This window comes from Rhodnius prolixus, unplaced genomic scaffold (assembly GCF_049639745.1).
Source record: "Rhodnius prolixus isolate KJV_2025 unplaced genomic scaffold, Rpr scaffold_1, whole genome shotgun sequence".
Taxonomy (NCBI): Eukaryota; Metazoa; Arthropoda; class Insecta; order Hemiptera; family Reduviidae; genus Rhodnius; species Rhodnius prolixus.
Window position 1 is genome coordinate 55,808,445 of NW_027411581.1, and position 14,268 is coordinate 55,822,712.

The following is a 14,268-nucleotide window of genomic DNA, read 5'->3' on the forward strand; positions in this document are numbered from 1 at the left end:
ACTGACCATTGACCATTAACAACTGCGTAGCACATGATGTACTTTTTTATTATTAAAAATCATTTCATACATAAATTTATTGTAAATTTTGACTTAAAAAATATTTTTCTACGCTTGAAATATTTTTTAAATGAATTTGATAATTAATGTATTGGAGTATACATTATGACGTCACACGCAGATGGTGACTTGTGGTATTTTGAGAATAAAATAATATTAATTAATTATTAAATAATTTTAAAGTATTTTTTACTTTAATTAAAAGATTATGGATTAGAATAATTTTTAATGTAGTTAAAGTTTTTAAGGCAAAGTTAAACAGCTGATTCTCACTTTTTTGAAAATTTTTGTTAAAATCTATTCGATAGATTTTCTTCAATTTTTGAATTGTTTATTAAATATTAAATGACTAAATTTAAAAATTGTATAGTGTTTTAACCGTAATTTAAGTTTAATGGCGAAAGGGAGAGATATATGGAGATCCTCCATACAGGCATGCACAAATTGTTACAACTACAGTAGATTTCTTTCTACAACCTCAATGCGAAGATAAAAGGAAATGAGAGCAAGTTAGACTAGAAATAATGTGTCTTCCGCTAATGAGAACAAGACGTTAAAAGTAAAGTAGCTCTTTTGCTACATGCTGAAAGCGAAAAACGAAAGAAATATAAGGAACAGAAAGCAAGTTAGACCTAAAATAGTCCGTCTTGCGGCAGAAGATACAAATATACAAGCCAGCATAAGATGTAACGTACGGTAGACCTCGTTCCTGACATTAGATGGGAAAATCATTAGAAATGTAAGGAAATATTAGGTAGTTAGGCCAGAAATAGTTAGTCTTTTGCTACATGCTCGAAGTGAAGAACGAAAGAAATATGAGGAACAGAAAGCTAGCTAGGCCTAAAATATCAAGTCTTGCGGCATAAGATACAAATACACAAGCCAGCATAAGATGTAACAAGTAGGGTGGACCTCTTTCCTGTAACTAGATGCGAAAACCAGTGGAAATGCTAGGAAATATAATGCAGATAGGCCAGAAATAGTGTGTCTTACAGTATTGGAATTCTTCATACAGGTTGGCACAAGACTAGCGCAGATCTATTTCTACACCTATAACGCGATAATGAACGGAAATAAAAGGAAATGAGAGCAAGTTAGGGCCAGAAATAGTATGTCTTCCGGTATTGAGAACCTCTACGCAGGTTAGAACAAGATGTTAAAGCTAAAGTAGATATTTTTCTACATGCTCAGAAGCGAAATACGAAAGAAATATATGGAAATGTGTATTGTTTAGGCCAGAAGTAGTGGTTTTGCCGGTATAAGAAACATCTAGCATGGACAACAAAAGATTGAATATATAGGACAGTTCTATTTTCCAAGCTCAACGCGAAACACGTTTTTAAATATTTGAGACTGTGAGCTAGTTAAGCCAGAAATAGCTTGATTTCCGGTTAGGAAAACCATTATATAGGCCAGCAAAAGATAGCAAATGGCAGATTTTCCTCAAAAAACTCAACAGGGGTCCGTAAAAAGTGTAAGGCAATGTGAGCTAGTTAGGCCAGAAATTGTGTGTTCTCCGGTATTGAGATCCTACATTTAGGTTGGCACAAGATATTACAACCAACGTAGATCTTTTTCTACACGATCAACGCGAAAAACGAAAGAAATATAAGGTACAGAAAACCTGATAGACAAATGTTTATTATCCAATTTTGGCATTGTAAATGAATGGCAGAAGGAGAAAATAAGAAATTTCTTTTAAAACTATAAAGATTTTCCATATTTTCATTTTTTCTGAACTTCTACTTAAAAAGACTAGCCAACGTTATATGTATAATCAAGCTCTGGTATAGTAATAGAATTCTATAAGTAGGAAATAAAGAATATCTACTAAAAGTAGCAAAGATTTTCAATTTTTTCCTTTTCATCGAAACTTCTGTTTCCAATACTAGACGACTTGTTTTGTACGATCTAACCCTGGTATTACAATAGATTTTTGGAAGTATAAAATAAGGAATTTCTATTAAATCTACCAAAGATTTACCATTTTTCTGGAACACTACATTTAAAGCTAGCCTACCTGCTGTTTATTATCCACCATAGGAATAGAAATGAGATGTTAGATGACGATTTAAGAAATTTCTAGTATAACTAGCAAAGATTTTCCACATATTGCGCTTTTTCTGAACGTCTACTTCCAAAACTCGCCGACTAATGTGTGTGGCCAAGCCCTGGCTTAGGAATGGAATTCTAAAAAATTCTAGTATTTTAGTCCTAAATTGTAAGTTTTTATTTATTTCCTCATTTATTACAAAGTAGGGTGTTTCTTATAACTAAGCATATTATATACAATTATATTAATTATCCGTCTTTGGTGAAGTGATTACTTGTAGAGTTGGGAAGAATACTTTATCTAACTTTAGAGAGCGTGAAGAGTTCAGAAACTTTTTTAAAATAAGGTTAATCTCTTTTACTTTGTTTATTATAAACTCTTTTTATTTATGAACCGTGTAGGTGAAAAAAACAATCCAGGTTGTGGGTTAACCTTATTTGAGAGTCGCTAGGGTTCATAATATATTCTTGCTGATCAGGTTTTTTTATTGAATTCCAAATTTTTTCTGTGGTATTGGTGGTATATTTATTTATCGTAGGCAAACATTCGTTCAAATTGTACCCATTGCTAACTTAAATGATTATTAAAGTATTATGCCAAGGTTAGTGTTATTTTCTGTTGAAAAAGAATAAGGATTATATCCAATGTTTCAAATACATTTATTGCTAATTAGGGAAGGTTAAAATTAAATGTTGATAGTGAGGCTGCCATGTTTGTTTACATTTGGATTTGGATAGACCCAATAATGCCCAAAGTATTTAAAATGATAATATGGTGACCGCATTCATTGAAATATTACTTTTTTTTTTAAAGAAGAGATTAGTAAGATAATAATGATACCAGAACAATGGGTTAAAGAGTATGTATTGTATTCACAACGAAGACGCCTAGCAAAATGTTTAATAGTGTTAATTTTTGGTGGATGGTCAATTTATCAGAACTGGGATGAAAAGATTTATTTTACATTGCAAACAACAATTTATGTGTGCTCAATTTTTTGGTCACAAGGTACGTTTTAATTTGTTATTTATTATATTTAACATGATATTTATTGTAGTAAGCAAGGGGCTTGGCTTTTACGAATTATATAACTAGGTTGACGTTAAAGTACTCCCATGAAATTCTCTGATTTTTGAAGCAGTTTCCGAGTAAAATTCATTTGAGGGTACATCTGGGTAAGGCGGGGCTTTGCTTCCCTTCCATTTTAGTGCGATTTAGATCCTCTTTTAGTGTAACAATTCGGAATTTAATTAAAAGACCTCATGATTCCCTCAATGAATGCGTCGCCTTTCCGAAGCGAATGTTCGCAATAATATGGCATTCAAGCAGTTCATTCTATGTGAGAGGAGAAGTGCGCATATGCTGGAGACAATGAAAGTCTTTAGTCTAGTTTGTGAATGTTAAGGGTTTGTTTATTTGAAGAGCCCATAATGCAAAATTAAAGCAGCATTTTTGTGCTTAGAAATATTAAAAATTTTATTGAAACAATGTTTAATTTTTTCGAAAAGTAATGTTGGTAAATAGCCATAACCTGGAAATCTAATAAGAAGCCTTCGCTTCCGCAATCTTTCAGTATCTACTTATTTCAATACATCTTGCAAATATTCGGATTGGAACATCCTATGAAAGGCTGCGATCCACATTTAGGATATAGTCCCACATTTAGGATATAGACCCTCATTTAGGGTACGGAGTACTTGAAGTCGATGGCGATAAGTCGAATTACATTTTGTCTTAGGAAATAATAACATTACGTGGATAGTGTGTTCGAGCAAACGGTTAGCAGTTAGCAGTGAGCGGAGTTCCTTCGTGCGGTGCAATTATTCTTCTTTACAACGACTTTTTGAGCTGTAGCTTATTCGGGCGCAGTTAGCATTTCTTGTCTGCTCGTCATCATATTTCTTCTCCTCATTACGTTAGAAGATATTCACCAATTCACTAAAACAAGATTAAAATATATTATAACAAAAAGTTTTTTTTATTGGTGTGGAATATGTCAACTGGTTAAACGCCCAAGTTGTTTTTTTCATTCCAAAACCACAGCTTGAGGTGATGTCTATTTCTTTCCCAGAGGAGACTTAGAAACTTGGAGGGGGTTTCTGCCAAGAAATTTTACTTGGTATCTGATACTAGGATTCTTTAAAGGAAATTGAATCGGTAGGATTGTTTTAGGGTAATGGTGACTCGTCCACCAAATGGGCGCAGCAATTCCACGATTCTCTTGAACAATGTTCAGTAAAGATAAAACAATAAGTAAGCATAGAACAAGTTAGTAATAAAGACAGTAAAATGATTATACAGGTTTGATTCATAAATTCCTGCATTTTTTTTAAAACTGTAGTAAAATTATTATATTAGAAGTGGCCTGAATGTTGAAGGCCATTTCTCGCAGATGATTAGGCATGGAGGGGTTCATTTGGGCAATAGGCCGGATGGGGAAGGATTTCCTAATATATGCCCTGATAGAATAATTAGGTAGTTTTCGCAACATTGGCACTTATCACGATATCAATTATCCTCCTGTTATCGATGTACACGGTTTTGTTGAATTGTCTTCTCTACACAGAGAAGTTTCTCGCGTTAATGGTCTGATTCCTGTGTGTCCTAACCTAATGAATAATGTCTTCCATTTCCTTGCCAGATGCACTATGATCTCCACAGAGCATGAAGGGATAACCGTGTGCAAATGGTCTCTTTGGAAGTGGTGAAACTTTTCAGGATTTCAGAACTTGTCAGGACACGAAATAGCACGGCACGAATTTATGAATCAACGAAATAAATAAATTATTAAAAATTAAGTTGTAATTACATTTGTCTCTTATTAAATATGTTAAATATTTGTTTTTAGTACGTCCTAGTGAATGCGTTTTGAAATTATATGGTGAACTTGCTTCAATGACCTTAATAACGACCCAGCTTTGTATTTTGACAGGATTTCCCAAAGAAATAGCGTACTGCAATTTTTCAACAATGCTAATTTATTTCTTATCAGGGTTAGTCAGTTTATTTATCTATTTTTAATAAATTTATACTTTTTAATTTTCGTTGTGCTGGTGAAAGGATTGCTACTGAGTCAAATTTTCTTAATAAAATTGTTCAAGGGAAATACAAGTTTTTATTTGCCCGAAAAAGTAGCCTATAGCTGTTATACATTGCAACTTTTGTATTGTAGATTGTAATAGAAGAGCGGTTCCACCAAAAAGGGGAAGGATCGCAGGCAATCCAAAATGCCCATTCCCCATTGCAACTTTTAGTGTAAAGATATTTCTGAGAGATAAAAGAGTGTGAGGGAGTCCCACTAAAGTCCTCCATAGGACCCTTTTCGGGCCAACCGTATATCTGTCGCCTGTAAGTTCAATAATACATGTAATGAATGCTCGGGTACTCACACGGAAAGACCTTATTTTGTGTGCCAAATCAATTTGATATCTCCAAGAAGGCTACAGGACTCTTAAATAGGCTTCAAAAGACTTTAGATCTTCCTGCCGTGTGAGAAGATGGCGATGCTGGAATTCACCTCGCCTTTGTTATCCAACAGCTCAAATAAATATTGTGACCAACTCTGCCTGAAACCCTTGTATTAGTTCCGAAAACTTCGGCTCTTATCGCTTGTCTTAGCCGTTCTTGAATCCACAGAATCGCCTAACAATAGAGGTCCGTGTTTCGTACGATTTTTTTTGAAAGCAATTTTGTTACGAGAACAAACCTAAGACTTCCTTCATCTTCTCTAGCCTTTTGCTACTTTGGTAAGTGCAGAGCAGATTGCCATTCAGCAGCCGTGTGGATGAAGGTGTTGAGGGCGGTAAATATATATTAATATTCAAGTTACTTTAAAAATGTGTTTGTTCCAGCTCTTCCTAAAAAGTTTCATGAAAAAAGAAAAAGAATTTTAGAAAAAGTCCAAAAATCTCAACTTTAGAAAACCGTATATTGTATAAAAATAGTCATTTTAGAAGAAAGCCTAACTATCCCCTCCACTAAGATGTTTTAATCGAAGTTGCTGGAAAAATGTACAAAATAAAAATTATCTTCCAATTTGAGTAAATGTGCCATTTTCTAAAAAACAAATCCAATTTTGAGGTCGCATATTTCCTATGAATTCACGAAAATTAGAAATGATAGCAATACTTTCCTTACCTTGTAGAAGGAAGTAAAAATCAAAGCAAATTTGATACAATGGCGAAGAAGCTGCAGAACAGAAGTGTGTGTTTTATTACTCAGCTTTTTTGTTTTTATTAGCTTGACATTTATTTTAGTTTGTTGGAATGTAGTGAATTGCAATCTGTTGTATATTTTGTTAACCAGATAAGCTAAATAATTCCTCGTGATAGAATCTGATTTAAATTTTAACTTGACTGATGGCATTCAAATATTACCTGGCATTTATATAATGTCTACTTGCCTTACTTAGATTATTTCTGATCTGATCTCATCTATATTCAAGTTTTTATAATAACACAAATTTCTGTATGAACCAGATTTTATACCAAGAGCCCTTTTCGAGTCATGGAAGTGCTGGCAGCGGTACAGTTGTTTGAAATGATGATCTGCGCTTATTTGTTGCGATCAATGGCCACTGTGTGTCTTACCTGTTTATATTATTACTTGAGATATTTGAATTATCTTAATCTGGTAGATTATGATATTGCCGTAGCCCTATGCTTGTACACCATGGGCATGATATCTGGCTATTCTGAAAAATCATAATTACAGTTTTTATTTTCTGTTAAAAAAAAAAAATATACACTTTTTGTTAATATAATGTGTTTTATTATTAGCTAACTGAAGTCCTATTGCAACTTTAGGTTTTAAGATTTGTTTTATTGCAAAATAATAAAATGATGAGTATTTAAGAGAATCAATTTGAACCTGAAATTTTCGAAATAGAAATTTTTAGCTTAAATTCGTCATTGGAGATTCTTCTCAATAATACATATAAATATTTAACGCATTTCTACAATATTCTCAATCCATACCACAAAATCAAAATAAAAAAAATGCAAAAAGCTCAAACTTAGTGTATCGTTTGATCCCGTATCTCCACTTTCGATACAAGGTTTTCGACCGAAATTGTCTACTGATTTTTTCTCATTAAGGCAATTTCGTGCCTTCGTGTGTGACATTGAATGATCGTTGCGAAAGCCGACTTGATAATCAGGAGGGATCTGAAAAGTTTGTATGGTACGGTTGAAATTTTTTGATGTAATTTTTCAAATATCTTGCCGAAAAGAGAAAGTAGACGTGAGTGACTGAGTAAGCCTGTGGTAAACACTAGGTTTTTCCGGGTTTGAATTATTAATGCTAATTTCCTACAGAGTAAAGAAGACAGTAGAACAGGAGTCGGTAAGAAATGTATTTTGGGTAAGGCACTTGTCTACAAAACGGAAATTTCATTTTCTTTTATTTTTTTAATTATATATTTTGAAATAAATCACATCCAACAATAACTTAATATAATTTATTTACTTGTTTAATATATTTTTATACTCTTAAATTATTTATTTTTGTAGAGGAAGTATTCGATAAGTATTGTTTATTTCTCTTTATTAATTAGCGTAGATAAAAATAAATAAATAAATAAATATTTAAAATAACAAGAAGCCCTTAATCTCATTTTTTACTAAAGCTGCTAGTCACAACGATTTCATTCAGTGCTCACTAACGCTCTAATAAACAATTTAACATTTCTTATTCTATTTATATATTTCCTTAAATACACATATTTAAAACAAAACAAAATCTTTAATAAAAAACATTTATTAAAAATTAGGAATGATCCATTGGCTCTGATATAAAAAATTCTCCTACATTAAAACAAACTTTTTCACAATCAAGTGTAGTTAGATCTACCACGACGCAAGTTCTTGTTTTGTTGAAGGATGGTATACAAACCAGACGAGTTTTCTGCGATGTTCCATTACCTGTAGTGGGGAAAAAGATAAATTAATTTAACCATAGTTAAATCATCTCTCTGACAGGCAGACAGACAGATTTGAAAATGAAGTAGAAATTAAATAAAACTCCATCATTGCTACCAACTTTGCACTTATTTTTAGACAAGCCTCCTAGAGCCCTAACACGTACTTAGAAGTGCAGAGGCTGATAATAATGAATTCATCATCTAGTTGGGTTTATTTACAGCATAATCCTAGCTTTTCGATACATATACGCACATTACATTCACATCATTGACACTTGGGGTTAGCGCAGGGCATGGCCTCATAGGCGAATACCACAGGCCTATAAATAAACCTGGAGCTAGCTGTGAGTGATAGATAAGCATTTCAAGAACTTTCAAATTAATTCCTAACAAAAGTTCTTAAACTCTAACTGTTTTGAATTGGTTTGTTCAAGAAATCAAAATCGAACAATCGGAGCATCCAAAAAAAAGTTTTGTACTGACTTGAAGAAAATTGCAACGAGCGGGGTGAGTACAGAAAGTTAAATAAATACATTTTTATTTTTAACAAAATGAAATTCCAATAAAACAGATTAACTAACCATAAAGCACACAAGTATGCAATGATTTAACAATCATGGATCAGTTTACTAAGAGAAGATATTTGCTGAAAAAAATAGCGCGCATATTTTACCTACCAAGGTGTGGAAAGCTTCACAAGGTCTGGCATATATGAACGTCTTCGGGGAATCTTTTCCAGGAGCTTTAGTTCACTGCATGACCGCTTTAAAGTACTATACTCCGTTTAAATGGATGTGTTCTTTATATATGTAGTTATTTCTTTTTCGTGTACACTGGAGACAACGGGTTTCTGAAGATATGTACAGTAGTCCACTCGTTGTCTTATTTTTACATAAGTTAGAGTTAACCTTGGTAGGAGAAAACCACTGTGAGAGAAATTTTAGGTCTGCTCTCGGACAAAATGGCTCCTAAATTTAAATTAGGTACGTTCTTACTCCGTTCAGAAGGTACAGAATCGTGGTCCGCCATCGTCATGAGATTGATGAGATACCAGGACGGCTCCAAGACCGAAGTATAGATGAAAGCGGGCTGTCAGATACCATCTAAGTTGTAAAACCGGTTAGCTTAGGAAAACTTGCCGCAGACTTTCAGCAATCAATAATTTGCTCAGCTCAGATCATAAGATAGGAAAAATTAATTGTATAGTAGTTACCTTCTCAAGCAACCGGACGGTTCTACAGACTATCAAGTCCTTCGAGTAATGCAAGCCAAAATAAGGCCTTCGGACATTATGAACAAAGCAAAATGCAAGCCAAAATAAGGAGGTGTTCGGACATTTAGAACACAAGCAGTTCAAATGCGTCCGATGGACAGCAGACAATAAAATGGGGGAGTGAAACACAAGAATAAGGAGGAAAAGACGTTTTCCCTAGTTATTACTCCAGGATTATAGTTTTCTTTATGGACAACTACAGAATGAGTATACACATAGAGCGCATTGGACTAACAACGAATAGCCTGTGCAAGAAGAAAAGGATACGACATAACATGTATGAGCAAGTGTGAAGTGCTTGTATGACTAAATTGGTCCTCCAAAAAGAAGTAACTTCAAGAAATACTCATGAATCTTTCATCAAACTCTTTAAGATAATTTTAGGTGGACGAAGGAGATGATGCTCTAACTTGAATCGCTGTGCGTAGCCCAACCCGCTTGAAACCTCATTACTCTACTAAATTTAATCTAACGATATGATAACGGATCATTAATTATTATTGAGGTAAACATTTAAAAATAAAGTCTACTAAAGAACGACGTACCGTAGTCAATTTTAACCAAATCAGTCTGAAATTTTTCATGATTTCCTGAGAACAAAATATGAGGTTGTTCTTCAAGTATAAAAGGATCTTCCTCATAGTATGGATAACATGCTAAAAAAAAAAAGGAAACAAAATAATGGTATTACAAAATATGAAATTATTAAAATAATCTGATTAAAATATTAAGAAAGGTGTTAAAAAAAAATAAATACAAAAAATAACTATTACACAAAAAATTAAATTAAATACTAACGTAATGTATCTGGAGCTGTAGGTGCAAAGTGGCCCCACTCTAAAGTTGATTTTAACGCCAACAAAGGATCTGTTAAATTACTATATCGACCTATATCCCTTACAGGTTGGCCGGAACTCCCTATAAATGTATTTTTAATTTATGAGATACATATCTGTTATAAACTGACAAGTTCAAAAAAAGAAAAAAATGTTGAGGCGTAGATTTTGATGATCGTAATACGGATTACCACCTACTTCGGAATACCGGATTTTGAAGTCTGACTTAGTTTGCAATTTTAGGATTTGGCTGAATTCTCAGTCCGTAAAAGCAATTACTGGTTTTAATTAAGGTAATATAAATAATACTTTCCTTAAAATTAAGTTCTTTGAAACGCCAAAAAAAAAATGTGTGGACTAGTTTGAGATTGTTAGTCTTCAAAGCCTACTAGGTCTGCATCAGGGAGAGATTGAGGAAGGCATGAGTCTCACTGGGAAATAAATGTGATTGATTTGAGAATGTAACGGTGAAAAAGAAAGAAATTACCTGCAACTAAACGATTTTCAACTTGAAAACAATGGGGGTTAGTTCCTCCATGAAGACTGCTGAACTCTGATGCCTGTAAAGATAAGTTCTTTCAGTAAATATCAGAGAACAAAAAGAGTATTCATACAGTTCAGCAATCAGATAAAAATATATCTTAATGTTCTCACTTTTGGAAACATTTTGTAATGTAATGGTTGCTGCGGTAGGGTAAGATTGGTTGGATCAAATTCTCCTGGCATGAGTTCGACGTGTACAGTTTCCTAGTATAAAAAACAAATAGTAAATATCTTCTTTCTCTTTTTTTTAATTGGCATTATTCCAAATATTATTTCACAAATCTTAAATGAATATATTACGAAAGTGTGGATTGGATCCGCAATGGTGGATAATAACGTTCATATTCGTAAGCGAATATTGAGCACTCAGTCATTATGAGCGCTCCCCAAAAATTAAAAAAACCCGGATGTGTCCCTTCTTCCTTTTTGATCCTAGATACGTTCACTCTGCTACACAAAATAAATTCTAACGGAAGGTTAGCGTATCTGGTGTGGGTGAGAGCACACTGTGAATTGGGTGGAAATGAGAAGGCCGATATCGGTGCAAAACTGGCCACCAGTCTTCAAGAAACACTACAGAGCTTCTAACAACATCAGACTTCTACAGAAAACGGACTGAAATTTACTCATTCTCGAAAACCACAAAAAGGAAAATTCTACTCCTTTATACAGACCTCCATACCTGTGAAACCAAGGTCCATAGCATTTTCAGGAAACAGAAGATTTTACTGTACCATGAGCATATTGAGATTCAATCACAACTACTCACCTCACCATTTGGCTCTTATCGGCATACAAATAGACCCCCTAAGCTCCTGCGATAAAGAATCTATTGCTGAAGCCAATCATATCTTGGCCTATAGCAAATAAAAAAACGGCAGAGATCAGCTGTGGAGGGCAATATTATAGAAGAGCTGCCCACTTCCAACCGATTAACACTATACTGACTTATCTTAACATTTACCCAGACTTACATAACTACATAAGGACAAATAAAATTAAAATATAATACGCTTTCAATGAGTGACAATTATTTAAAACTTTAAATATTACCAGACAAACTACCCACTAATTAAAGACAGACTACTGAATGATGGGTAATTTGCACTAACCTAAGGCCAAGAAAGAAGAAAAAAAAATTGTTACTTACAGTAAGTTCTGCTAATAAATCGTCTGCCATTTTAACAGATGTTAATAAATCAGCTTTACTATCTACATTAGTATTTACTATTTTGCCATCTTTTGATTCGCTGGACCCTCTTATTAGATTACCTGTTTATCAAAATGTAATATAATCAAGTAAAGGTTTGATTAATTGATAAATATCGAGGGACACTTTTAAATTGTTTTATTTTTTACCTGCAATGAGAACCAACGCTATTTTAGAATTTTTATGTTGCTCCGATGGATCGCCAAGCCATCCAGTCACCCAATCTGTAAACATTCTTAAGGGCAGTAATGAATCAGAACTATGGGCCAGATCGAGTCCACTCAACATCACTAAGTACCTGTTGACAAAAACAAGTCTAAGATAGCACTATATTTAAAAAAAAAAAACTTCCTGTACTATTTATGAGTCTTTCTGTTATAATATTAACTGTTACCTTCCTGGTTTAGCTGGATCTAAGGAAAGCATCGAAGGAGATTGAGGGCCAGCGAAGCAAACTTCATCTACGCTGAACTTACCGGTTTCATCCTGTTTCCCAAGAAGTGCAGCAACCTGTATAAAAGAAGAGGTTATTTCATGTTTATGTTTTTTCAATCTCAATTAAAATCAAATGAAGATCTGAAAATCAATTTGCGATCACCTTTTATCGACCTCTAACAGCCTTAAATATTTGAATCTTAAGCAAACAGAGATAAGTTCTTGATAAATAAGAAAATTATCATCCCTGTAAGATACAACTCAATAAAGAAATTAAGAAATCTTCAACATGCGGAAAAGTAACTACTCCGAGAGTCTTAAAATTAAGGCAGATTTTTCAGGAAACTGACCTAAACTGCCAACTGCTGCTTGCATTTAAAAATGTTAGATCCCATACTGGGTCTGTAATGCTGAAAACTCAATTAACTTTTTGTTTTGAGTTGTATAAATAATAAATAATAATGCACACTTATTCTACAAGCTATCTACAACACACGTCAGGTGTACAAATTTTAAAAATGAATGAAAATCCGATATAGGTCAATATGAAAAAAGAAAACCATGTGTTTAAGGAAAAAAACATCGAAAGCCGCTGAAAGTATTTGAAACTTCAAAATCCATTCATTTATTTATGAAATACAAATAGGAACACTCAAAGGCCTTCTTTTTGTTTTTGAATCTGCTCTGCAAAAACCATTTCAAAAACAAGTGTTTGCACTATAATAAGAGGATCAGAAGAAAATCTTGTGTGGGAGTATACTTCATAAACCTTTCATGAGGGATAAAAAAGTTGTAGGTAAGTAAAGGCAATTATTACAGGCCAGTGCTACCGAATTTATGCGTGGGCCGCACGGTAAGCGTCGGCTTCTTGCTTTTAAGAGGACATGTGATTGTTCAAATTTTATAGCATTTCTCATTCAATTATCAAAAAATAAATATGTAGAAATATTAATATTTTTCTAAAAAATTACACATTTGGAGAAAAATAAAATAGATTACAGAGACCAAATAAGAAACTACAAGAGCAATTTGGATAAAGCACACATGCTAAAAACTAAAAAAGGGGATAATTAAGTAATATTTACCACACCGGTTACCACAGAATTTACATCTAGATTACCAAGTACCCGTATTCTCTGCAGTTCATCTTCTAATATAAGTTCATCCCCATCACTTACAAACCTCACCAGTTTTGGCTGAGGTAATATTTGTAGCTAGAAACACAATCAGTCATTAATGAATAATATTTTATTGGTTCATCTTTAATATTTATAATGATATACCTCATCGCTAATTTGTTTCAAAATATTTGGACGAAGTTCTTGATTCTTTAACAATGTACCAATAATCACACATTTTCTATCCATAACTTGTTCATCTGTTTCTTCTCCCAACTCCGCAAGCCGTTTAACTGGAATATTTTCACCTGAAAAATCATTAAAAATAAATTAAATATGAAAAAAGAAAAAATGATAATTAATAAGTAAGAATTTTATGTTTCAAGAAAATATTATCTACCCACTCACTTCTTTTTAACCAATACTGTTTAGCCAATAAACGTAAATTTAAACATGTTAATTACTTACCCCACTTTTGTTTAGCCCGTTTTACAAGGGTATCCTTCATTTTACTCAATCTTATGGAATATATATGAGCATACTGTTTTGAAAAGTCTTTCTTCTTATGTCTAAATTTGGCACATAAATCTTTATAATCACATTTTACCCTTGTATAAGTTTCTTCGAACAATTTTTCACTAGGATTTGTGGTCAAAACACTAGAGACTTGTGACTTCATGGTACTAATTTCAAAATTTGACTAAGAATTAGGAATTACCCTATTACAAATACGGGGGTTAAATTTGTTGTGGGCGGTAAAACCCGAAGGTTTCAATATCATCAACAGGTTGTGACGCCCTAAATTTATTTTTTCAATTAA

At 33.2% G+C, this 14,268-nt stretch overlaps 2 protein-coding genes across 3 annotated transcripts; one reads left to right on the forward strand and one right to left on the reverse strand.

The window, feature by feature from the left end:
* Positions 1 to 344: 344 nt before the first annotated feature.
* On the forward strand, positions 345 to 6,875 carry LOC141445992 (uncharacterized). 2 transcript variants are annotated; one of them, XM_074112320.1, is made up of 4 exons: positions 345 to 1,673; positions 2,927 to 3,121; positions 4,962 to 5,106; positions 6,592 to 6,875. In XM_074112320.1, exons 2-4 carry the CDS (start codon positions 2,947 to 2,949, stop codon positions 6,818 to 6,820), a joined length of 549 nt encoding a protein of 182 aa, XP_073968421.1. In that variant the 5' UTR covers positions 345 to 1,673; positions 2,927 to 2,946; the 3' UTR covers positions 6,821 to 6,875. The 2 variants fall into 2 exon arrangements, with proteins under 2 accessions (XP_073968421.1, XP_073968419.1); XM_074112318.1 differs by lacking the exon at positions 345 to 1,673 and adding an exon at positions 2,557 to 2,714.
* A 622-nt stretch (positions 6,876 to 7,497) lies between these two features.
* Positions 7,498 to 14,224, reverse strand: PolD2 (DNA polymerase delta subunit 2). Its single transcript, XM_074112305.1, has 11 exons — positions 13,917 to 14,224; positions 13,614 to 13,756; positions 13,416 to 13,544; positions 12,290 to 12,405; positions 12,045 to 12,193; positions 11,836 to 11,957; positions 10,797 to 10,889; positions 10,630 to 10,702; positions 10,105 to 10,224; positions 9,852 to 9,962; positions 7,498 to 8,034 (listed from the first exon to the last, which is right to left on the reverse strand). Exons 1-11 carry the CDS (start codon positions 14,125 to 14,127, stop codon positions 7,880 to 7,882), a joined length of 1,422 nt encoding a protein of 473 aa, XP_073968406.1. The 5' UTR covers positions 14,128 to 14,224; the 3' UTR covers positions 7,498 to 7,879.
* Positions 14,225 to 14,268: the final 44 nt, after the last annotated feature.

What these genes read in the sequence shown, in the direction of transcription:
- PolD2 (XM_074112305.1), bottom strand. Translation starts at nt 14,127, where the DNA reads ATGAAGTCACAAGTCTCTAGTGTTTTGACCACAAATCCTAGTGAAAAA. An exon ending in ACGGGCTAAACAAAAGTGGG is followed by an intron (nt 13,757 to 13,916) that starts GTAAGTAATTAA and finishes ATGATTTTTCAG; the next exon opens with GTGAAAATATTCCAGTTAAA. An exon ending in TGAAAATCGTTTAGTTGCAG is followed by an intron (nt 10,225 to 10,629) that starts GTAATTTCTTTC and finishes ATACATTTATAG; the next exon opens with GGAGTTCCGGCCAACCTGTA.
- LOC141445992 (XM_074112318.1), top strand. Translation starts at nt 2,690, where the DNA reads ATGATTATTAAAGTATTATGCCAAG. An exon ending in CTCAATTTTTTGGTCACAAG is followed by an intron (nt 3,122 to 4,961) that starts GTACGTTTTAAT and finishes ATTTGTTTTTAG; the next exon opens with TACGTCCTAGTGAATGCGTT. An exon ending in CTAATTTATTTCTTATCAGG is followed by an intron (nt 5,107 to 6,591) that starts GTTAGTCAGTTT and finishes TGTATGAACCAG; the next exon opens with ATTTTATACCAAGAGCCCTT.